We start from the raw sequence: 26,659 nt of genomic DNA, 5'->3' as shown, positions 1-26,659 counted from the left end.
CAATTTCCTGTCCCATCATTGTTTTTGATTTCGTTTATTCGGCTTAACTACGCCATTCTCACATCTCTCATTCATCCTTAGTGTCACCTTGTTTTGTTGATAAAGGGGAAACCTGAAACTTCCACATTATCTGTGTTTGTTCAATGAATTCAACCACATTTATTTAATTATCATTATTTTTTTCAGCAACAATAAGAAACATTAAAATTTAATAAAATAAAATAAACTGTTTAATCTATTCATCAATGGAATGACAATGAATACAAAATAACAAAATAGTTTTGTAAAATAGAGAGTCAAGACATCACAGTAAATTAAGTAAGTAGGTATACAAGAATAATCCAAATAGTCATCTATATCAAAATAAATGCTACTCGACAATAGAATGAATGGAATCCTTAAATAAATATTGACATGAAATAAATAGATAAATAACCATCTGTAAATGTAAAGGAATGATATGCAAATGAGTCACATGATAAATATAAATTTAGATTTTAAAAATTACGCCCTCCTGCAGGCATCATTAGAATAGCATCGCCTGGGCATACCATGAAAAAAACATAGATATGTTTTGTTTTTAAGGGTTTTACAGTGCTTGCAACACATTTAGGTTATATCAGCGCCAGTAAAAAGGAAGAAAACGGGATGGTAAAAAGTTCTAGAATTACAATTAAAGCACCCAAGAGAAAGTAAGTCATAGGGGAATTGGGAACAAATAGGGATCAGATGTAGATTCAAGAGCACACCACCAATGTACTTAGTTTGAGATCACTTATAAGTCTCATCTGGACACAAGCACAAAATACAACAAAGAGGAATACACTCAAATGCTTACATTATACATTCAAAATAACAAATATAATTATACATAACAGAGAGATGATTTACAAGGAAAAAAATATCATCTCCCAAAACAATAACTATGCATTTGACTGTTTCCCTCCCAGCTAGGACTCCGGCCAGGGCCAGGACAAAACCAAGTAATCTCATTCCAAGACAAAGACAGAAAGCATGTTGGAAAACAGATATAAGGGGATAGAAGACACAGTAAGTACCCCACCTGCCCACTATGGGAGAAAAACATAGATAATCCATCATACAAACGACTGATGTTAAAAGGAATAACAAGTGCTGTCCAAAGTTATAAAAACTTGAGCTTTTATTTAGCGCAATATCCACTAAACATGCTCAAGGCGCTTTACAAAGGATCCCTGACCAACAGCAACAAGTAACATGTAGAATGAGACATGATGCCAGTTAGGCGATATTACAATTTTTTTTCCAACAGAGACAATGCTGTTAACAGCCAGGTACTCATTTTACACCTCAGTACAGTGAGAGAATGTGAGTAAAGAGCCTTTTCCCAGGTCTCAATTATGGGCTGAGCGAGGCTTAAACCTTGGACCTTCCAATCCAAAAGTAAGTGTCATACCACTAGACCATAGCCATACTAACTAGGCTACTAATCCCGTATGTATGAGTTCCTGTAACTATTACTCAAGTCACTGATAAAGGGAATGAATCACGTCCTAATTTTTGTTTTATTTTTTGTTTTTAAGGGTTTTACGCTGTTTGCAACACATTAAGGTCATATCAGCGCCAATAAAAAGGAAGAAATTGGGTTCGTAAAATAGTTATAGAATGACAATTAGAGCACCAAAGAAAAGGTAAGACAAAGGGGAATTGGTTCAAATAGGAAACAGATGTAGATTCCAAGAGCACACTATCAAAGTACTTAGTTTGAGATCACCTAAAAATCTCATTCTGACAGAAGCACAGGTCCCCACTAATAGGAATACACTCAAATGTTTACAAATCATATATAATATGTAAATAAAAGATCATCTCCCAAAACTAAATTTACATTTGACTGTTTCTCTCCCAACTAGGGTATCCGGCCAGTGCCAGGACAAAACCAAGTAATTTCATCCCAAGACAAAGACAGAAAGCACGTTGAAAGGGAAGATAAAGGAGGATAGAAGACACAGTGAGTGCCTCCCTGCCCACTATATATATATATATATATAGAATAAAATAAATACATTCAAATGATAAGACTAAATATGTGATACACCAAATGTCAGAGATACCCTTCGAAAAAATAGAAAAGCCTGAAATTTTTTCTTGAAAAAGAACGTATATATATACTTCGAGCATGGCTTCGTCTCTTCATCAAATGATAGTATCACCCTTAAACCATAGAAAAGGATTTATATCCATCTAGCTCCCCCTTAACCATCGCCAATACTTTCATCTTTAACAAAAGTAACTCACCAACTCGTATACTGAGTTTTAAACCCAAATTTTCTCTTTCTAAAACTTGAGCATATAATATATTGTACAATATCCACTAAACGTGCTCAAAGCATTTTACAAGAGGTCCCTTGGCCAACTGCAAAACTTAACAAGAAGAACAAGACATGGCACCTGTTGTTAAGCCTGTTAAAAGTTGTTGTTTTCCGACAAAGACAACCCTGTTTAAGGCCAGGTGCTCATTTTACACCTGATTACAATTAGAGAATGTGAGTAAAGAGCCTTTTCCAAGGACTCAACTATGCACTGCTTAGAGCTAGTTCATTCCAATATAAAACTGAAATGACATGAAAGGCCATATTTTCATTCTTTCCATTGTTACTTTCTTGTCAAAAGTTTTTAAAAGGATACACATTGAATACGCTTCAACAGTCGTAACGTCACTTCCCTCATAATCATGCATGGTAACTTAGTAACTGGCTCTAAACTATCGGAACAATGGTGGATGCCCTTATGAAATATTTCTCCGATGAGCATAAAAGCGTATCCAGAGGAAAAAAAAACATTATAAATCTGATCATGTTTTGACTTTTACACATTCTGATCACAAGACATATGAAAAGTTCTAGCCAGCATGAAGAATAAAAAGTACAGATTTTCTTTGTTTAGGATGGCCGCCGTTGCTGGGCGATGTGACACCAGACTATTGAATCCAATTGCTGAGATCATGCAGCTGAAAAAAAAAAAAAATACCAGCCAATGATTCTTAAAGTGTAAAAAAAAACCTAAAATGTCAAATCCAAAGTCATTTTATGGCTCTTGTTCAATCCAACATAATACCAGTATGAGACTGTGAGTCACATATTCGGAGTGATCGAGAAGAGTTATCCGTCCTTGGGTTACGCTTGGCTCTTATTTTTTTCAAAGTTGGTCTGCAGAGCTTGTCTGAAAAGCTGAGTCAAGGAAATAATTTATGGAAACAATTCGTTTAGAAAGAAGGAGCTACGTAAATAAGAAGAAGAAGAAGAAAACATGCAATATGAAACAAAGCAATATAATTCTACAGTGCTACATATTAAAAAGAAACGTTTTAAGATATTTTAAAAAAGAAAACTGTATCATTACTGTCTCTGATATATCTTGGAAGGGAGTTGCAGATAAGGGGTGCAGAATATTCAAACGCATGCTCGCCAATTTTGCGAGTCATTTTTGGCTTCACAATAAACATTGATAAGGTAGATAACCGCAGGGCTGTCAACTGCAAGACAAGAAAAAGTGTAGGACTGCTTGTCAAAAAGGGTAAGATTTGGAGAAAAAGTGTACAATTTGAAAATGTAACCATTCATCATCTCACTCCATGCCGTAATTTTGGAAATAATTCTTATAACATGCAGCTATGTGGTCTAGTAGTATATATCACTAAACATGCTCAAAGCGTTTTACAAGGGGTCCCTGGCCAACAGCATTATGTAACATTTAGGACGGGACATGTCACCTGTTAGGCGATATTAACATTTTTTCGGACAGAGACAACGCTGTTAACAGACAGGTACTCATTTTACACCTGAGTATGGTGAGAGAATGTCAGTAAAGAGCCTTCTCCAAGGACTCATATTGTGCCGAGCGAGGCTCAAACCCAGGACCTTCCAATCCAAAAGCTAGTGTCATACCACTAGACCACATAGCCATACAAATTTTTAAAAATAGAGACAACGCTGTTGACAGCCAGGTTTTTCAGTTAACACCGGGGAATGGTGAGAATGAGAGTAAAGAGCCTTCTGTTCCAAGGACTCAACTTAGAATTGCACACAGCCAGACACAAACCTACGAGCATACAAGTCACAAGCCGGGGTTAAACAACAACACGTAGACAGCGCAGCGAGAAACAAAGGATATCCTGTCCTGAAGTGGGGATCCCAATAGCTCAGTTGGTAGAGCACTCGCTTCACACCCAACAGGACTGAGATCGATCCCGGGTGCAGTCACAAAAAATTTTCTGACCCTCTTGTCCACTCAGTAGTGAATTGGTAGCTGGGTCTGTTAGATTTGGTGGGAAGTACTTTGAGATAGATTAGCATCCTATTCCAAAGGATAGCAAGCAATTGCTATTGTCTGTTTCATGCTATAGAAACCAGGATAAACTCCGGCTCCATGGGCCGAATGGCTCTGAAGGACTATTTTCCTCAAGTAGAATTACGCAGGAAATGATTGACAACGTAACTACCAGATGCTGTTGCGTAGCTTTTTGTGGTCTTGTCGTATTCCGAGTTTTAAACTCAAATTTTTTTCTATTTCTCAAACTTGAGCATTTATATAGCGCATTATCTACTAAACATGCTCAAAGCGCTTTACAAGGGGTCTCTGGCCAACAGCAACACTTACCATGTAGAATAAGACAGGGTGCCTGTTAGACCTGTTGCAAGTTTTTTTCCTAAGACAACACTGTTTACGGCCAGGTACTCGTTTTACACCTGATTACAGTGAGAGAATGTGAATAAAGAGCCTTTTCCAAGGAATCAACTATGCACCATTAAGAGCTAGTCCATTCCAATATAAAATTGCAATGACATGAAAGGTCATATTTTCATTCTTTCCATTGTTACTTTCTTGACAAAAGTTTTAAAAAGGATACACTGAATTGCTGAGATCGTGCAGCTGAAAAAAAACAAAGAAGAAATAAAAACATGCTAGACAATTAAATCATCCTCTACAAATTCATTATACAACGAAGAAGCCGTATGTGAAACATAAATGAGAGAACTTTTCTTGACCTTAATTGAAATAACATTGCAAAAATTATTCATGATTTTAAAAAGCAAGACCATACAGGTACACACATATATACGTTATTTAATCGATTATATAACATCATTGCAAAGGCTTGGTATTTATTGATCACATACGTGAGGCTGGCTGAGAAAGCCCGAGAGGATGCAGCAAGCTTCAATTTGAGATATGAGCCAAAATAGACGATAGTATCCCATAGCAACAAATTTTATTCAGAAAAAATTCTTAACTTGGGTTCTAATAGACTTAAAAAGAAAATTTTTAAATGGTAAATGATCTGAAAGATGTGGTCTACACAACTGCATATATAACTCAATTTATGAAATTTGCGGATCTTTCCGGGTTTTCTCAGAGCCACACATATATATGGTAGATAAAATTCCACTTGGTAACTTAGAATTATAGAATTTTAGTTTGCAAATCAGACCTGCCTAGTAGTAAGAAAAATACGTAGAAATACGAATATTTGGCTCCATCTACAGAGCTGCATAGGTCTCTTTTGACTCAATAAATCTTATTGAGAAGGAAAGTTTAGCTTCTTAGAACCTATATTCAGGAGTCTGGAGCACTTTTGCACCATGCTGAGGGCAAATAAACTATCATTGATACTCTAAATAATAAAAAAATTTATTGAGCTTTTATATAGCGCAATATCACCTAAATGTGCTCAAAGCGCTTTACAAGGAGTCCCTGGTCAACAGCAACATTTAACAAGTAGGACATGACATGACGCCTGTTAGATGATATTATAATTTTTGGGGGGCAAAGACAACGCTGTTAACGGCCAGGTACTCATTTTACACCTGAGTACGGTGAGAGAATGTAAGTAAAGAGTCTTCTCCAAGGACTCAACTATGCGCCAATCGAGGCTCGAACCCAGGACCTTCCGATCCGAAAACGAGTGTCATACCACTAGACGACATAGCCGCACTAACTTCTGGAGAGTGGGGAAACTGCACCTATTTGTTCCAACACACATCAAGTCTCTCACTGCCAGTACATTTGATTTGGGGGAAATGTCATTTCTTTTAATAGGAGGAAATTCCTCCTCTGACACAAAAACTACGGATGTCCGTGGATCTGCGGAAAACCATCAACACTGCAAACACAGAGTCGAGTGGAGTAATGTGTGTAAAGTGCCATACCCATGGACACAACTATGGGGCAAGAATTTTCCACGATCACTGACACCCATCCAGTAACTGGTCATGCTTAACATTGCTTGACCTTTGTGACAAGACGAGAGACTGCACCGCTGAGCCACCGAGCAATAAATATTGCTGGATGGCGTCGACTGCATAACGTCGCTCTCACTGCCAGACGGACTTGTCGTATCAGTAAGGTCTTGGGTTCGAGCCCCCATCGCCACAAAATTTTTATTCTCTATTGTATTCTGGCACTTTTCTACTCACTTCACTTTCTGTTAGAGCAACAAATACTGCAACCTTTTACATACCTGTTCTATCAGTTTATCCATTTTTTCACTACTTTCTTTCCGTGACTCCTCTGCATTCATCCTGCAGATAAAAAAAAACAATTCTCTTTATTCCCTTTCTTCATCCCGTAGGGGAAATTTGTCTTTAGGGTCTATTCCACGGGAAGACTGGAATAACCCAGGTGTCTGCTGCAGTGCAGCATTGCAAACTTGAACTAGGATGAGGTGACTTGCTAAAGGCCACACAGCGCAGAGGGTATTCGAACTCGGTACCTTTCGGGTATGAAGCAAAGAACATACCTCTGAGCCATATGGGGAAAACATGAATTCACCAAAGTTTACCCTTATTTCCATCAAATGAAATAATAATAATAATAATAATAATAATAATAATAATAATAATAATAATAATAATAATAATAATAATAATAATAATAATAATAATAATAATTAATAATAATAATAAAATAATTTTTAAAAAATAAAATAAATAATAATAATAATAATAATAATAAAATAATAATAATAATAATAATAATAATAATAATAATAATAATAATAATAATAATAATAATAATAATAATAATAATAATAATAATAATAATATATAACAATAATAATAATAATAATAATATAATAATAATAATAATAATAATAATAATAATAATAATAATGATGAAAACTTATACAGCGCTAACACTCCGAGACACCAGACTCTAAGCGCTTAAATTACAAATTACTTTGGCTGAAACACACAAACACAGACACACATACACACACACACACACACAAACACAACACAAACCAGACACCTATCTTGCTTCTCATATCAACTACTAAAATCGAAACATATATTTTAAGCGTAAAAATAGACAAAGATTCTTTTTCACGATTGCTCTGTGGTAAGGTTGTCCAAAAAGAGGGTCTGAAATGAGAAAAGGATCTCATTCCAGCATTTTTGTATAATCGAGGGACATCTAGTTTGGTGGAATCACTGGCCGAATGTAAGAGGCAGGGTTTTGAATATCTTTCAATTAGTTCCGAAAGATAGGAAGGGGCTGTACTTTCAAGACAACGATACATTGGAAAGCCTGTAAAAACACCAAGAATGACTGGAATTTTTTTCAAGTCCCCATTTTAAAAGTAGTTGGCCTCAGCGGAACAGTCTTTGCTTTGTACCCGAAACGTACAGAGTTTGATCAATCGCCGCTGCGTTGTGTGGCCTTGAGCAAGTCACCTCACCCTAGCTTAATTGCGACACTGCACTGCGGCTGATGTCTGGGTAATTCCAGCCTTCCCTTGGAATAGACCCTAGAGACAAATTTCCGCTGTGGGATGAATAAAGGGAATTTTATTTTTAAAATTTTATTTTTATAAGGGACTCATTGTATCCCAAACTTAAACGATTTCTATTTAAAGCTTAGCTTTGCACACTTTATCATTATTGAATGGTTTGTCTATTTATGTCATATTTCAGGAAAATGGGTAGAATACGCATAAAAAAATTAAGGAGTTTTCGCCAATGAATACCAAAAAAAAAAAAGGACTGAAAAGTTTTCAAAAGCAAAATTAGAGCGCTCACAGTACTGCTGAGCTACGAGTGACTTCAGTTAATGCCTGGGTTACCTTAACCTTTTCTGGTGATGGATACTCAAGAAATTTCTAATGAGGATCAAAATCAATGGAGAAAATTTTATTAATCATTCATTAATATCATCAAAAATATGTAGCAGCAATCTCCATGATGACCTCAGTAAAGTAAGTGGAGCAGGCAATTATTTTATGTTGATGATAAAAGAAATGAAGTCAGTAGAAAAGTACCAGAGGACAATAAAGAATAAAAACTTTGCGGCGATGGGGTTTCGAAACCATGACCCGGCTTTTACGACAATTCCACCTGGCTGTGAGAGGGGTGCTCTGCAAACTATGCCAATGGCGTCTATCTCATGGCAGAGTTGTCGTAACAGTAAGATCTTGGGTTCAAACCCCCACCCCCCACCCCCCTCAATCGCTGCAAAGCTTTTAATCACTCTATTTTCTTCTGCCACTTTTCTACTCACTTCGTTTCTAATTATTATCTCAATGATCACCTGCTGGGCGCTGAATGTGGAAGAAGATCCAACTCAAAATGCTGCTTTGCCAGTTGTTCTTGCTGGATTCGAATGGCGTCCATTTTGTTGAAGGTGGCATTGCTGCCTGGAAGTATTAAAAAAAAAAAATCAAAGCTTATATATTCAATTGTAGAGTGCTATTCCAAAGATTGTTATTTAAGTTTTGATGATTTTGAGACATTGACGATTATTCGAGATCTTTTCAAATGCCCCTGTCCACCCAGCAGTGAATGGGTAGCTGAGTCTGTTAGATTTGGTGGACATGGACAGTACTTTGCGATAGACTAGTGTCCTATCCAAAGGATAGCAAGCAATTGCTATTGTCCATTTCACGCTATAGAAACTGGGATAAACTCGGGCTCCATGGAACTATTGGCTCTGAATGACTACTTTTTTTTTTCAACAAGTCAATAGCGAAGTGCAAAACACAAGACAACAAAGCCACAGAAATTCGCACTTAATCAATTAAGGATTAACAATAATTAAAATTTTGACTTCTAAAGGCAGACCTGCCTAGTACTTCAAAAAATTCGTAGAAATACGAATTTTTGGCTCCAGCTACAGAGCTGCATAGGTCTTTTTGGCTCAATAAATCATGTGAGAAGGAAAGTCTAGCGTTTTAGAAACTATATACAGGATATTGGAGTATTTTTGGACCATGCTGAGATGAAATTGTTAATTTCTAAAGTGAGTGTTGCCAATTCAGGAAACAAAAATTTACAAAACTTTTAGGTTAACAAATAGACTGACCCCTTTCTGAGCCCTGAATTCCAAGAAAAACACATTGTGTACTAACTTTTTAGCGTTTAGCAGGTGATTGAAGAATATACTGAGGGTTTATAACAGACTGAATTCCGTAAATATATGGAAAAGAGACAACCTTGTAAAGCTATCTAAAGCGAATTTTTCTTCTTTTCCCTTGGAAACTACGAATTTTTGAAATTTCAAGTTGGAAGCTCTGTAAAGCTCTCCATACCAAAAGCCTGGAGTTTTCCTGAGTGGAAATCGTTGAGCAAGGTGAGAAGACCATGTTCCATTGTCCTCACATTGGCGACATCTGTAAGAAAGGTGTGCTCCTTTGCTGGACGATTTACAGACATTTTACGACCTGAATAAAAAAAAGTAAAAGAGCACAATATTTTATCTTAAATGGTATTCAGATAATAATTAACTGGTGACCAATCATCTCAATAATAATGATATTAATAATAATAATAATAATAATAAATAATAATAATAATAATATAATAATAATAAAATAATAGATATATGAATGATGATGAATGATGATGAGATAAATGATGAATGATGATAAAGAAGAAGAAGAGAGAGAATGAAGATGAGAAGAAGAGAGAAGAAGAAGAAGAAGAAGAAGAAGAAGAAGAAGAAGAAGAAGAAGAAGAAGAAGAAGAAGAAGAAGAAGAAGAAGAAGAAGAAGAAGAAAGAAGAAGAAGAAGAGAAGAAGAAGAAGAAGAAGAAGAAGAAGAAGAAGAAGAAGAAGAAGAAGAAGAAGAAGAAGAAGAAGAAGAAGAGGAAGAAGAATAACACCACCACCACCACCACTTCCGCTGCGGTATATTCTTTGCTTCGTAGCCAAAAGCTACCGAGTGAGATTACAATTATTATTATTATTATTATTATTATTGGGGGTTTTTTGTATTACTATTATAATTATTACTTTTATCATTTATATTACCATTTCCAAACACAAACAATCAGAAAACTACAAATCCTTTTACCTGATTGGTTGGATTCCTTTTTGGACTTAGAGCTCCTTGGTCTCTGTTTCCGAGACGATTCATCCTGCCAGTCAGCTGAAGTCTTCTCCATGACAATGACAGTGGAGTTGGTTTTCAATCACAGTATAAATATAATAAATATCAGATAAGCAGCAACATTCTGCAAAAGAAAATATATATGTTACAGTGAATGACATAATCAGTCGGATGGTGAAAAGTTTATGAACTGAGATATTGCCAAGTTTAGTTAGAAGGTAAAGTTTTATAAAAACTGAGTTCTTGTCATAAATGGTTAAATCAAACGTTTTCGTACATCTTCGGGAAATATCAAAGTTTAATGTCACTTCTTAATATTTTTCACAGCTAGTCAAGTTGAAAAAGTATGAAATTTGGAAATTTGAGAAAAGTTGCTAGATACCTTTCCCATACATCTGACCATAACTTCATGAAAAACCACCTGATTTAATTAAAATAAAGATTAAGATGCTCTGGGGAGCATATTGTTTCAGAAATGAAAAAAAATGCTAATCCAAAGCTTTCACCTTCCGACTGATTATGAAATGCACTGACACATTTATGTTCATTTAATTTTCTTTAATTTAATTCTAGTCGTTTTTATAGCGCAATATCCACTAAACATGCTCAAAGCGCTTAACAAGGGGTCCCTGACCAACAGCAACACATAACATGTAGAATGAGACATGACGCCTGTTAGGCGATATTACAATTTTTTCGGACAGAGACAACGCTGTTAACGGTCAGGTACTCATTTTACACCTGAGCATGGTGAGAGAATGTGAGTAAAGAGCCTTTTCCAAGAACTCAACTATGTGCCGAGTGAGGCTCAATTCCAGGACTTTCTGATTCAAAAGCGAGTGTCATACCACTAGACCACATAGCCGCCCAGTAGCCTATACCATTGAGTTTGATTTGCTGCTTCGTATTAGTACAATCCAGCCAGCGTAAGAAAGAACAGACACGGGGGGAAAAAATGTTATAATATAGACAGGGTTTAGTCTTACACAGAATATGTGCGGCTATGTGGTCTAGTGGTATGACACTCGCTTTCGGATCAGAGGGTCCTGGGTTCAAGTCTTGCTCAGCACATAGTTGAGTTCTTGGAAAAGGCTCTTTATTCACATTCTCTCACCATACTCAGGTGTAAAATGAGTACCTGGCCGTTAACAATGTTGTCTCTGTCGGAAAAAAATATAATATTGCCTAACAGGCATCATGTCTCGTCCTACATGTCATGTTAAGTGTTGCTGTTGGTCAGGGACCCCCTAAAAAATGCCTTGAGCATGTTTAGTGGATATTGTTCTATATAAAAGCTCAACTTTTTCTACACAGGTTTTAATTTTTCTTCATGAAGTGTCATACAATGTACAGCAGATGATTAGAAAAAGGTCAAAAGGACCTATTAGTAATTGTTTCAAATTAAATCTAAAAAATATAAGATGGTATTTATGTATAAAGATCATAGTCATTCAGGGAACTCGTTATCTTCTTCCCTCAAAGTAACCTGAACACGAGAGGGATGGGCCAAGGCAGTTTCAAGTGTAACCCACCAATGTGTAACCTTATTTCTCGATAGTGTAAACTAAAAAAAAAAAAAGAGAGAAAAAAATCTGTTTTTGGGTTTCCTTTGCTTTGTTGGTACTATTGTTGTTGACATTGAGGTTGTTACGCTTTATTTCTCCGTTTCCTTCTAATATTTTTAACGACCTCTTCCCTCTGGGTTTCTGATAAGCACATATCGTAAGGCTTGGAACCGCCTTGGCCCATTCCTCTCGTGTTCAGATTACTTTGAGGGAAGAAGATAACGAGTTCCCTGAATGACCATGATCTTTATACATTAATTCCATCTTATATTTTTTAGATTTAATTTGAAACAATTACTAATAGGTCCTTTTAAATGTCTAATAGGTCTTTTAAAGCATCTTCGTCAATGGTCATTCTATATTTCTTTATGGAAAATGTCTTAACTGTAAAAAATATTACACATTGAAATACTGAGTCTATAAAAACGACTCCTGATTATTTCGAGTTTGAATTTATTGAATACTTGTGTATCATATATCTATGTATATTTGATATTATAATGTAACATTGTATAATAAATATCTATAGTTTATACATATATATATAAATATATATATATCAAGGAGGGCTTCAGTATAGTTGTCCTTGATATATATATATATATATATAAAAATTGAATCGTGTTTGATACAAATATGGTACGAAAAAATAATATATATATATCCTATGGCATTTGGTGTATGATCACGGGTCTTCCCTGAGTGGCGCCTGTATATGGAATTTCTTCTTTTCCACTCAGCTGGAACCAAGATTCAGGCTGATTCCTATTGTAATTTTGGAGGTGTATTTAAGGTTTAAAAATTGAATAACTCTACTCTGCTTCTATTTCTATATAACTTAGTTTAGAGACAATATTCAATATTCAAGCGGTTTTATATATTTTTTATTTTGGCTGTCATTATTCCCAGACGCCTGTCTGGGGATAATAAAAATTCGTTATCCCCAGACAGGTGTCTGGGGATAACCAATTTTTGTTATCCCCAGACACCTGTCTGAGGATACTATCCCCAGACGCATGTAGCAAGTGGGCAGAAAGATTTTATGCAAAATGCCAAACTAGGCGTGAAAAATACCAAATATTCTGGAAAAAATACTAGTGGTTGTGTCCCAAAACAGTTAATATATCAAGTGATATTTAACACAAGATGAAAGTAAATAGTGATCAAATGTCAAATCCAGCTCTTTTTAAAAAAATATTTTAAAGCAAATGAATCAATTAAATTTCTTTTGTTACTTTGATCTGAAAACGTCAAACTGGCAATTCGACTTTTTATTTTCAACCAGGAAGAAAGTTGTTAATCATCAAATCTGTTCATAGTCCACCAACCATTTAAATTTTCATTACCAACCTACCTGTTAACTTTATTGATCATCTCTTGTTTCTATAATTTGCTCATTCTGGCCACAATTTTGGGGACGACCGGGAATAATTTTTATGTCGCGGACGAATTCCTAGGCCATGGTGTTGTTCGCCCCAAAGCCCAAAACCCACACCTGTTATTTTCCTGTCTGCTTCGCACAGGACAATACAATTTAGTATCACACGTCCACAAAACTAGATCCAACAACATATTTTTATTCGAATCAGAGATGAAAATAACCTACCAAAACAAGGAAGCAAAAATGGTGGAAATATGTTTAGCTCATACTCATATATGAATTTAAAATATTCTGATAGCGGTGTCGATAGGCAGCTCAGTGGGTAAGGCCACCTTTCATTTTACTCCTTTTAGCTGCACAGGTTCGACCCAGTCGCGACCGCCCCCCCCCCCCCCCCCCCCCCCCCACTCATTTTTTTTTTTTTTTTTTTTTTTTACTTTTCTTTCTTTCTTCCCAATTGATTTTCATTGTTTTCACTTTTGTTCCGAGTTCCGAGCAAGAGTTTTTTTTTAATCAGTTGAATTTTTTATTTCTCTCCGATAATATTATTTCATTATTTAATTTGCTCTAGATCTACTATTGTTTTTTTTTGTTTTGTTTTGGTCAATGATAATAATAATAATAATAATAATAATAATAATAATAATAATAATAATAATAATAATAATAATAATAATAATAATTGTAATATTTGTAATATTTGTTATTATTATTACGATTACCATCATAATCATTATTATATTATTATCAATAATAGTATTATTTTTATTATTAATACTCTTATTATCATACTATTACTATTATTATTATTATTATTATTATTATTATTATTATTATTATTATTATTATTATTATTATTATTATTATTATAAATTGTTATTATTATTATTATTATTATTATTATTATTATTATTATTATTATTATTATTATTATTATTATTATTATTATTATTGTTAACACTATATTCTGCTCCGAGGGAAATCTCTCTTTTTTTTAATATATATTTTGACCTAAACCTTAGAGTTTTTTGTTTGCTAACCCTTTATGTAAATGTTCCGTTTCTGAGCATGAATTTCTTAAATTGTTTTTATTTTTAAAACAATTATTGTTTTTATTTTTAAAACAATTATTGTTTTGTTTTTTTCTCCTCTATCTGACCATTTGGTCGCTCTCTGAATATTCTGTTTGTTTGCTTTTTAATTATTCATTCTTTTAAGACACTATTTGAGATCGGAGTGGGGACGAATATATTTGCTAGAAACTAGAAAAAAACAAGAGAGAGAGAGAGAGAGAGAGAGAGAGAGAGAGAGAGAGAGAGAGAGAGAGAGAGAGAGAGAGAGAGAGAGAGAGTTTAATAATAAAAAAAAGAGGTGGGGGGAGGATGGATGGGACATTTATCCCTTTCAACGTTCTGTAAAAAGAAGACGGAATTAAAAAAAAAAAAAAGTGACGTTACCAGGATTCGAACCCACAACGTCGATTATGGTCTAACTTCCAGGGCAGACGACTAAACCATTCGGCCATGACACCCACTTCGAAGTCGACGCATATTATGTATATGTAGTAACAACTGCTTTTAATGTTGGTTAATTTTATGTTTTTATAGATATTTTATTAACTTTCCTTATTTCTATGTGCATCTGGAAACATTCCATATTCTGGAATGTGGATGATTGTTTAAAAGAGCGGAGTTTCAAATATGCGTCTGGGGATAATGAAAATTCGTTATCCCCAGACAGGTGTCTGGGGATAACAAATTTTTATTATCCCCAGACAGGTGTCTGGGGATAATCACAGCGTTTTATTTTTATCAATGGGATGTATACTGCATTTAATACTGTCATAATTCAAACCACCAAGCAGTGATTGGGTAGCTAGGTCTGTTAGAACTGGCTGAAGTACCTTGCAATAACCTAGCGTCCTGCCAAAAGGATATCTAGCAAACAATTGCTATTGACTATTGATATTGTCATTGCATTGTCAATCATTGTCCTGTTTCACGGCTAGAAATAGAAACGGGGATAAACTCCGACTCCATGGCTCTGAAGGACCACTTTTTAAAATCAATCTAAACTGAATTTTCATTTAACATGAAACTCAGAATTAAATCTGCACTGTCAGCACCCTCCATGATCACGGATCAGCTGTGAACCACTGACTAAAAGTCAAAAAGTAAAAGTGTCACAGCTGATTGATCCATGGTGTTAACCCCTTCGATAAGATACTCGTAGAAGCTTCGATTTATTTTATTTAAGTCGGAATTCTTTGTTCGGACATTTATTTACTCAGTCTGTCAATTTTTGGTAGCATCTTAAAACCTGTAGAACAAACCTTGATTGATTTGTACAAGTTTTAATTTAAAAGTTGCTATCTATTATGAGCATTGTTTTGGTCCTGCGCCGCCATTGTTGTTGAGAAGGGAAGTGTGATGTGACTCCTGGCATGACATTTGATTACAAGTGCCGAACGTTATCCAGTACTGGATCTGAGGCTGGGTAACGGAGGGAAAAGAAAAAAAATAAAAAAATAAAAAAAGAGAGAAAGAAAAAAAGACTTGATCCTTGCTTGCAAAAAGCTTCATCTTTAGAACGATTTAATTTTTTATAAAGTTGGCCGCGCCTCACTGCAATATACCACATCTGAAATGCCCTTTTGACAAAAGTTTACGAAAGCCGAAAATAACCTTTTTCAAAATTTGGAAGAATTACAACGGAAAATAATATTATTTGTTTGGACATCTAGGTCATTAGTTTGCACAAAACCAATCGAAAAGCGATTCTTCAGTTTCTTCAAAGCCTGCTTCAAGCGGTCACAAACAATAACAGTGCGATTCCAATTCATTTTGGATGAATACATCACATTTCATTTATTTTTTAATCTTTATAAAATTGATATGAATTGTTTTTCTTTTACTCAATTTTCAGTTAATTTGATTTTATAGTCGATAAGAACCTTCAAAATAACTCGCTTTTAGTTAAAGAAGGGTTTTGAGCTTGAAACATTCATGAGAAGTATTTAATTATTTGTAAAGCTGGTATGTATATATATATATATATATATATATATATATATATATATATATATATATATATATATATATATATCTTCTTCTTCTTCCTTTGATTGCCCACAATCACTTGGTTGATTATTATGGCAAATATGATACTGCTTTCTAATCTCTCTGTATTCCTTGTTTATAATCGTTAGTCTAAAATCAATTTCCAGGGACATTCAGGGGTCGTCAACGTTGGTCGGTGATGGTTTGTGTAGGGTCTAAGTATCTGCATAGCAACTTGCCACAAAAGCATCAATTGTAGTGGCTTCGGTCACTTAAGGGGCGGTTTGGGTCTTTTCTAAAAAATTTTTAATTACCTATATTGGGGGGTTTTAATCATTCTGTATCATCAATATAGGTTAAAAAACAACATTTATGGTGAAAATTTTTAATTATCTGTGTTGATACCCATTTTGCGATCTAATTTGGGGGTCTGACATAAAAAAATATAACAATCTTGTGGCAAACGTTCCACAAAAACTAATGAAGGAATGACCTCCATATTCTTCCCTCTTGTCAACATTGTACCATAGTGTGTCACCATAGAGAGATTTTACGGCTTTAGCTTATGGAATTTTTATTAGATCATTACAAAGTTGAGAATCAAAATGTTATGACAAAATTGATGTAAAAAATTCAGATTTAGGATTATAATTTAAAATTCACAAATCTTATCAAAAATATCTCTCTATGGTGACACAATACATTATCTCTGTGATAACTGTGGAAATTTTCAGACAATTTCATTGAATAGATTCTGAGAAACGTTTGACACCGTTTCCCATACCCTTAGAAAAATGACATATTGAGAAAATAGCAAAATGGCTTCCCGTTTTTCACACTTTTCTTACTACCTGTACCATTTTCGACTGTGTTTTTCGTGCCTTTATAGTCTACTTTAAGAATTTGGACTTCAATTATATTATTTCTAAGATAATAAAATATCATTTTCTACCAAAATCTCTAAATCAAAATTTTGAAGGATTTTCCTAATAATTAGACCCAAACCGCCCCTTAAGCGTCAAGCTGGTTCCAGTCCCTGACCGTGCGCGGCAAGAAGGAAAAACCACGGTATTGTGTTCTGTGTGTTATGAGGCGGTATTGGTTGTTGTTACCTCTTCTCTGTCTCAAAGGTGCTGGTATTAGTTCTTTCTTGATGACTGGGCATTCAGCGAGGTGGTGCTTGATCTTAAATAGCATTGTTAATCTTGCTGATTTTCTGCGGTGTTCTAATTTCGGCCACTGTAGTTTTTCTAGCATGTCTGATACACTTGAGGTGTTGTGGTGTCTGTTCAGCTCTTCTTTGCACTGATTCAATTTTTGAGACGTATTTTTGGGTGTGGGGATCCCAAACAGTGGAAACATATTATTCCAGAACATTTTTTACAAATGTTTTGTATGCCTTTTCCTTGATTTTCGAGGAGCTAATTTTTAGGTTACGCCTTGAAAATCCCAGTGTTTTGTTTGCCTTACTTGTGATCTTGTTAATATGCTCATCCCATGTTAGGTCTTTTTTCATGCTAACACCAAGATATTGTGCAACATTCACTGTCTCCAGTGTATGTCCATGTAAGTGGTATTCAGTTATCTTGGGTGTTTTTGGTCTTGTTATGGGCATTGATTGGCACTTCGCTGGGTGGAACTTCATATCCCAGCTTTCTTCCCATATTTCTAGTTGACGCAGATCCGCTTGCAGTTTGTCATTGTCAGTGCTGTGGACTGCAGTATCGTCTGCAAAGATTCTAGCTGTTGTGGTTAGATTAAGTGGAAGGTCATTAATGTATGCCAAGAATAGACAGGGTCCTAAGACAGATCCCCGAGGGACACCCGATCTAACAGGTACTTCAGTCGAGCGACATCCGTTAACAATAACAGCTTGCTGGCGGTCATGTAGGAAGTTATTAATCCATGTTTGGGTTGTGCCCTGTATGCCGTAACGACGGATCTTGTGCATAAGTAGGCTGTGATTCACACGGTCAAAGGCTTTGGCAAAGTCCATGATAAGGACGTCTGAATGGAGTCCCTTCTCCAGAATGGTTGTCAGCTCTTCCGTAAATTCCAGCAGTTGGGTCTCGCAAGATCGCAAACGTCTGAAACCGTGTTGGTATTCGGTTAGTACATTGTGTTGTTCAAAGTGGTTCATGATGTTGCTGACGATGATGTGCTCCATCAGTTTGCAGATGATGCATGTCAAGGAGATGGGCCTATAATTTGCTGGGTCGTAGTGTTCTCCTTTCTTAAAAACGGGTGTTACATTGGCATTTCTCCAATGTGATGGTATTACACCTGAAGCCAAGGAGGACTTGAAGATAGCTGTGATGCCTGGGGCAAGTTCTGGAGCCAATTCTTTTAAGATGCGGGGGATAGGTTGTCAGGACTACTGACTTTGTGGAGGTTAAGTTTAAGTAGTAGTTTCATTACTCCTTCTTCTGTGATGGTAATGTCATTCATTATAGGAGTGTTGGTGGTCTTCATTGATGTCTTGTTAAGAAACTCTGCATTTGAAAATTCTTTTCCCTCAATGAAGACAGATTGGAACTGTTTTTTAAGGATCTCTGCCTGCTCTTTGGGGTCTGAAATGAGATGTCCTTCCTTTTTTAGTGGTGCTATGCCAACATTATTAGATTTTTGGTTTTTTATATATGACCAAAATCTTTTATAATTTTGTGATTTATTTTCATTTTCATCGCTAAAGATGCCGTTGAGGTGAGACCAGTAACTACGTCTCATTTCGCGCTGTATTGACTGCTTCAGGATGCGAATTTCTGTTGTTAGTTTTTCGTCACCAGACTTTTTCATCTTTCTTTACAGGCGATTCTTCTTTGCGATCATTCTTTTTAAATTTGATGTTATCCATGGCATGCTGGTCTTGCTTTTGGTGGTCTTGTGAGGTATGAACTCCTTGACGGCTTCCAGTAATGCGTTTTTGAAGTCGCACCATAGGTCTTCAATTGTGGACTTATATTCATTGGTGAGAATATTGCAGCTGATATTTTTTGCAGAATTTCTTAAGTTTTCCCAGTTTGCCTTGGCGAAGAGGGGAATTTCTCGAATAGGTTGAGCCTTTTTTGTTGTATTGAGGCTAAACTCGCAGTATGGAATATCATAGTCTGAGAGGCCTGGAATGATTTCCACCCTTGGTATTCGTTGTGGTGATTTGGTAAGAACTAAGTCTAGTGTATTTTCTCCCCTCGTGGGTTCATCGATTATCTGTTGTAGTCCATGGTCGTAAACAATATCCACGAAGTTAAGGTGTAGGTTTGGAAATGGGCATTTTTCTTTTAATTTCATAGAGTTCCAGTTCCATCCTGGGAAGTTGAAGTCTCCACCAATAAGGAGGTGCGCATTCTTCATCTGGGTTGCTCTTTGTAGGGTTATTTGGAGCCCAGCAAGACTATCAGTGTCAGCAACATTTGGTCTATAGAATGCTGCAACATAGAGTGAGCGCCTTCCTTTTAGTTTGATGTGTGCCCATATTATTTCATAATCTTCTACTTCCAGGTCTGGTACTTTGTAGCTGTCAATGTTGTCTCTAACCGCAATCAAGACCCCTCCTCCATTGCGATTTCGATCCTTTCGATATAGCTTGAAGCTGTGTGGTAAAATTTCTGTATCCGAAATGTCAGGGTCTCGCCACGTTTCAGTTCCAATAATAATATCTGGTTGTAGCCTGTCAATGAGATGGGGGAACTCTGCTCTTTTGGAACTTATAGACTGAAAATTAATATTGAGTATTCTTAGTGGCCTGTCTTTCCATTTGTTTTGTTGTCCTGCTCTAGAAGGGGTGGAAGCATGGAAAGGCTTGAATGTTTTGTTGGGGGTGGCGCCAAAAGAAGAATCACTCAGAGTTGAGAGAGAATGGGAAAGGTTTGCTAATGAGTCAACACCATGGAGGTCAAAAGCAGTCCTGCTGTTGGGAATGCCACTTACGGCACAGTAGGTACCATTGTTCGCTGCTATCATTTAGTTGGTTATATGTTGCTGACCCGATACTTTGACAGACTACTCCTATGTCATTCCATGTCACTGTTGTGTCACAAGTCCCACATATCAAGAAGATGTGCATGATGTATTGTCATTGGGCATGGTAAGGCACTTGAAAATGATAAACTATGCCAAAAATATTCAATTTGTTTAAAGAGAGAAAAGAATGACCGCCATCTTGGATGGCAGTTCAGCAGTATGTCTTTTGACGTAATATTTTATCAGCGTCAGGCTATAAGTTAACGATGGCTACGGATGGTTTCCTGGCGGTCATATATATATATATATATATATATATATATATATATATATATATATATATATATATATATATATATATATATATATATATATATTAATAAGACAATTTTTCCACAACTTATATTGTTTTAATTCGACTAACTTAGTCTGTTATCTATATTCAAGACCCCATTTACGCCTGAGTCGAGAGATGTAATATTTGTAAAGTGCCATGCACAAGGACACACTGCAAGAGTTAAGTTTTACAATCATTTCAAACCTACTATGCTCAAATTTTACACGCACCTCTGACAATATCCACAAAACGTGCTCAAAGCAGCGTGAACAGACAATGTGTATGAACTTCTTAGCTCAAAGCGATTTACAAGAGTCCCCGACCACCAGCAACACGTAACGTTTATAACGAGACATGACGCCTGTAAGGCGATATTACAATATATTTTTTTCCGACAGAGACAACACCGTTAACGGTCATGTACTCATTTTACACCTGAGTACGGTGAGAGAATGTGAGTAAAGAATTTTGTTCAAAGGACTCAACTATGCGCCGATCGAGGCTCGAAACCCAGGACCTTCCGACCGGAAAGCGAGTGTTGAAAGGATTGGTCGCCATTTTGAAGAAATCTATGCTTCAGTCAATCGTGTAAAATATCAAAAATGAACTCCCTTAGTCTTACCGCATACTCTCTATACCAGATCGCCGCCAGGTGCTATTGTTGTTTTTATATTTTGTAGACAAACGCTCTATGAACTAGCACCGATCGACTCATCAATTAATTTTTACTTATTTGAATTGTGCGGCTTTGCATCAAGTGGTATGACACTCGTGGATCTCCTCCTACCTTGTCGTTGGTGGGGGAGCTTGAAGCATATCGGAGGCAAAGGAGTAATTCCGGTTGACCGCCAGGAAACCATCCGTAGCCATCGTTAACTTATAGCCTGATGCTGATAAAATATTACGTCAAAAGACAAGTCTTTGGCCACAAAAGAAAAAAATGATAATAATAGTAATAATAATAATAATAATAATAATAATAATAATAATAATAATAATAATAATAATAATAATAATAATAATAATAATAATAATAATAATAATAATAATAGATCTTTATTGTCCATAAATGTGGCAATTTGTCATTTAGTTACACTTTTTATAACGTTATATGATAACTATAGCATTGAACAGATATTTCACTCCTACTTATTCTCTCTCCTCTCTCTCTCTCTCTCTCTCTCCTCTCTCTCTCTCTCTCTCTCTCTCTCTCTCTCTCTTCCTCTCTTCCTCTCTTTCTTTCACGCGTGCGCTATACACAACATAAACATATTCATTTCGTTTTCAATTTGTTACAATTGTGGCAATTCGACACTAAATATTATCATCATTATCAATTGGTCAATTAATCTAACATTAAATAAATTAATCAGTCAATCAGTCAACGCATCAATCCGTGGTTTTGCTGTACCATATGAAATATTCAACATTTTTATTGCTGATGGAACGAACGTTGATTTATACTTGTTAGTTCTACATTTAATCTGACAAAACCTTCTCCCAGATGGTAAAAGACTAAATTCATGGTATAAGATATGTTTTTTTTATCGTTGGTAATTGAGAAAGCTTTCCTTTCTATTGCTTTTCCATGAATTCTTTCTACTCCATCAAGAGGATGGTTTATTATTTTTGATGCCTCTTTGATAGATTTTGAAATTTTTGATTTATCTTTAAGTCGGCATCCGCCAAACCATATGGTGCAGCCAAACGCAATTACACTTTTAATCAATGAGTCATAAACTCTTAACATAATTTTCTTCCCTACTTGAAATGTTCTCAATTTCCTTAGGATGTATAATCTTTGGGCAACTTTCTTAGATATTATATTAATATGTTGAGCGAAATTGAGGGAACTATCAATGGTTATTCCTAAATATTTAAAATATTCAACTATCTCAACATCATCTTTACTGATCGTCACACACTTTAAGTTGTTTTTATTTTTTACACCAAACACCTGTTCTTTCGTTTTTTTCAATATTTAATTCAAGCTGATTTTGTATACACCAATCGGTGAATATATTAATTTGTTTGAAATAATTCTTTTCGGTAACTTTATCTTTTAATAAGCCAAGAATAGCAGTATCGTCTGCATATTTCACTATAAAACAATTTTCAAAGGATGGTCTGCAGTCGTTGGTGTATAAGATGTACAGGATTGGGGGGGGGGGGGGTCTACCAAAAGAGCGGAGAGGCATACCATAAGAGCGGAAAAACACGTACCAAAAGAGCGGAGGGAGTGGGCACAGGTGCGGCGCCCGATATCAAAGAAATGTACAAGATTACTGTAAACCTTATTTTTATTTATTGTTATTTGTTTGCCTAGTGTGTGGAAAAAATCCCCCTCTGCATTTTATGGGCTTGGGACCAACACACAACGATATCTTTTACCGCTGTGAGGCTGCATTAGGATTTTTATTTGAGCTGAGTGTAGGTTAAAAATTGGTAAAATCTTGCAAGGGAAACTATTTACAAGGGTCTGTTGATAAAACTCATTGCCTTCACAAACTCAAATCTGGATCTTTGGCCTGTTTTTTTCTCACTAACGAGCTGTGCAACTTTCTGGTCTTTGGGCTGTTTTTTCGATTCTGGTTTTGATCTCATCTTGATATATGTCGTGGCCTGGAATTTGATTAGGGCGTCAGTGAGCAAGAACACGTTCGGGTGGGGGCATAGAACTCCTTGTTCAGCATCGAGTGGAAAGACTCTGCTGCGTTGTTCGTTCTTTTCTGGCCTTTGGGAACAGAGGCCCACAGTGGAGGTGGAAAAGGACTTGAAGGTAGTATGTATGTTTGTAGCAGATAATCGGAGTAGTGGATCAACTTGGTGTCGTCTGGTTGGCAACTCATGAGGTCCATGGCGAAACTGTCCTCAACCTCCGACGGATCCAAAGACGAAAGTCCAAAAGTGTAGGTCAGCCACTTGCCAACCTCATTTTTTGTTTGAAACTCATTTCCGAGTCCCAGCTGCTGGATTTTCCTGTGAAGAGCCTGTCCCAGATGGAAGTTGCACGCTTTTACAATGACGTCTGGAATCAACGTTTTAAGCGCGGTCATGGCTGCTTTCTCAAAGTCCATGGAAAACTGTCTACACTGGAGAGAAAGTGATCTCTCACGGCACAGGGATAGGATTGCTTTCCACATGTTTTTGTAGGTTTCTTGAGTTTTTGATGGTAGCAAGCAAAATACAAGTGGGCAGTAGATGCCATTACTCAGACAGTGGATGGAGTAGATCTGACTGAACTGGGGAGGACAAGACTTGAAAGTTCCGTCAACAAATAGCTCTTCCACATGTGCTGAACACAGCTCTTTCAAGTTGCTGTCTGTTGAGAAAATGATTATTCCGGTGCCATCATCATTATGCAGGACAAACTTTTCACCTTTTGATGTGGTTGGATGAAAGTCGTTGTTCAGTATTCTGTGGACGTCCTCTCGTGTTTTCGGCAGTTTTGGCAATTGTTTTCGTCTCTGCCTGTAGATAGATCTTCTTACGTTGATGATGTCTTTATGAACCAGGTTCGCCTCTTCCATTTGGAGAAGTTTCTGATTTCATGATTTTTGCTGGTCTTTCTGACACATCAGCTTCGGCCCGACGTTTTACAGCAGCTCGAAGTATCGTCTTTTCTGTAGTTCTGTAGTCTCTGTCATGATTGTGATTTGTTACAGCTGTCAGCGTTGTGGTTACTTGTCCGTCTGTCTTTACTCTTGATTTGCAGCCTTTAACTGTGCATCGCCAGTACTTGTCCCCATGACTTGTAGCATAGTCCAACCGATAAGTGTAGTTATTTAGGACAACGCAGTCAGCTCCTTTTTGGGTCTTTGATATTTTTAACGTGTCCATACAGATGAGTTGAAGAAAGAATGGAAGCCCGAAATTATCTTATAATATAGAGTTTGGAAATCAAACTACACACACACACACTAAATAACCTCGCGGTGTCTCTAACAATGATAGGCTATGTTATGCCTACAATAAGCACGGACAAGAATCCCGAAATTATCAAAATAAAAACACACACTAAATCAACTCACACGTTTCTTACTCGGTACATGTTTTTCAAGCACACGGACGAGAAACACACTAAACTCACACATTTATAAACTCACATGCTTCTAAATCACTACATATTTTTCAAGCACACTCCCCGACAATTAAGAAAGATCGTAAGTACTAAGCAATGATCCTGAAACAGCTACGAACTTTTCAAACCCCACTGGTTTTTTTAAAGAGTTTACAGTAACCCTCCGCTCTTTTGGTATGCTGGCAAAATGACTATCTCCGCTCTTTTGGTATTTTCCGGATTGGGGAACTCATGCAGCCTTGAGGACATCCGTTCGATAACGTTCTTTTGTTGGAGATATTTTCACCCAATTTTACACATTGCGGTCTATGGGTCAGAAACTCTTTATACCATTTAATAAGGTAGTTTGGAACACAACTTTTGAAGCAAGATATCTGTGTTCATGGCATTAAAAGCTGACGAAAAGTCGACATACAGGATTCTGGCGTAATTCGAGGGCGTTTGGTCAAGGTGTTTTGAGATCGAATTTGTGGCGGTTAAAACAAATCGTGAGGTGTATTCAATAGGTCAACCAATGGGATCACGTGTTTCCTTGAGCACTACTAACGACAACTAACTAGAAGGTGCAAAAATTTCGACCATCCCGGGCTCCACACTGCTACAATGTCCTAGTGATTTCATGTCCAATATACAAAGTCACCGATTATTTACCCTCAGAAAGATTGAAAAACGTTTCTAAGTCCTTACACTGTGTCATTTTCGACATGCTTGATTCAATTTGAGTAGATTACTTTGCTCTGCAGATGGAGCCAAAATTCGTAGTTTTACTAATTTTTCGTAGAAATGGGCAGGTCTGGATATAGAACTCGCCTTCGAGCCGGTATGTCCGAGGTTAAAGACCCATTCCGAGTGGTTCAATGTAGAGTTATTGGAAAAGGCTCATTGCTCATATTCGCTTATAGTACTCATGTGTAAAATGTGTACCCTCCGTTAACAGCATCGTCGGGGGAGGGGGGGGGGATGAGTTTTTAATAATATAATATAGTCTTAGTATACACGTATCATTTCTTGTTCTAAATTATGTTAATTGGTGTTGCTGGCAAGGGACTATTTGCATATCGATTTTAATATGTTTAGGGGATGTAGAGCTATGTGAATTTAAATTACGCCATTTCGCAACGACACCATTAGATTCCGTCGCCTAGGTATTTCACGAAGGAATATAGATAACTCATCAAACAAGACGTATAATGTCAACAGGAATCACCCATGTTGTCCGAAGTGAGCAAATCGGGGGTTAATAATCTTGCCCACGGGAAAAAACGGAAGTGCCTGAAGCGGGGCTCGAACCCGTGACCTTCCGGGACACAGTGCAATGTCTTTACCACGGTTGGGTGGATATCGTCTCTCAAAAACTTACCATGAACTTAAACTTGAGTTTTTTATATAGCGCAATATCCGCTAAACGTGCTCAAAGCGCTTTACAAAGGGTCCCTGACCAACAGCAACAAGTAAAATATTGAACAGGACATGACGCCTGTTAAGCGATATTATAATTTGTTTTCAACAGAGACAACGCTGTTAACGTCCTCATTTTACACCTGAGTACTGTGAGATAATGAGTAAAGAGTTTTCCAAGGACCTAACTATGCGCCGATCGAGGCTCGAACCCAGGACCTTCCTATCCGAAAGCGAGTGTCGTACCACAAGACCACATAGCCGCACCATACTTTACTTAGCTGAGACTAGCTTGTGTACATGTGAATGCGCAGAGCAGACGATGGAGCACGTCCTAAGAGAATGCCAGGACGGGCCCAGCTGCACTGATCGTGACCTTAGAGTCTGCTCCCCAGATGCTGTGGAGTGATGACCTTACCTTACCGCGTTGTGTGGCCTTGAGATTATTGACCAATCAACGATTCCTCGTTTGAGAGCTCGCTTGTCAACAGTTATCAGATCATCTCTTGATTTG

General features: G+C 36.6%; 2 protein-coding genes across 2 annotated transcripts; both read right to left on the bottom strand.

Moving 5' to 3' along the window:
* Positions 1-1,536: 1,536 nt before the first annotated feature.
* On the bottom strand, positions 1,537-15,741 carry LOC144968121 (coiled-coil domain-containing protein 28B-like). Its single transcript, XM_078906125.1, has 7 exons — positions 15,643-15,741; positions 10,329-10,488; positions 9,566-9,697; positions 8,569-8,674; positions 6,500-6,560; positions 4,889-4,911; positions 1,537-3,201 (listed from the first exon to the last, which is right to left on the bottom strand). Exons 2-7 carry the CDS (start codon positions 10,417-10,419, stop codon positions 3,156-3,158), a joined length of 459 nt encoding a protein of 152 aa, XP_078762251.1. The 5' UTR covers positions 10,420-10,488; positions 15,643-15,741; the 3' UTR covers positions 1,537-3,155.
* Positions 15,742-19,171: 3,430 nt separating this feature from the next.
* Positions 19,172-20,329, bottom strand: LOC144969303 (uncharacterized). Its single transcript, XM_078908411.1, has one exon. The coding sequence runs from the start codon at positions 20,327-20,329 to the stop codon at positions 19,172-19,174; it is 1,158 nt and encodes a 385-aa protein (XP_078764537.1).
* Between the last annotated feature and the right edge of the window lie 6,330 nt (positions 20,330-26,659).

This window comes from Berghia stephanieae, chromosome 3 (assembly GCF_034508935.2).
Source record: "Berghia stephanieae isolate SIO BIC M18660-M18661 chromosome 3, UCSD_Bste_1.3, whole genome shotgun sequence".
Classification (NCBI taxonomy): domain Eukaryota; kingdom Metazoa; phylum Mollusca; class Gastropoda; order Nudibranchia; family Aeolidiidae; genus Berghia; species Berghia stephanieae.
This window is presented reverse-complemented; position numbering and strand designations above follow the sequence as displayed.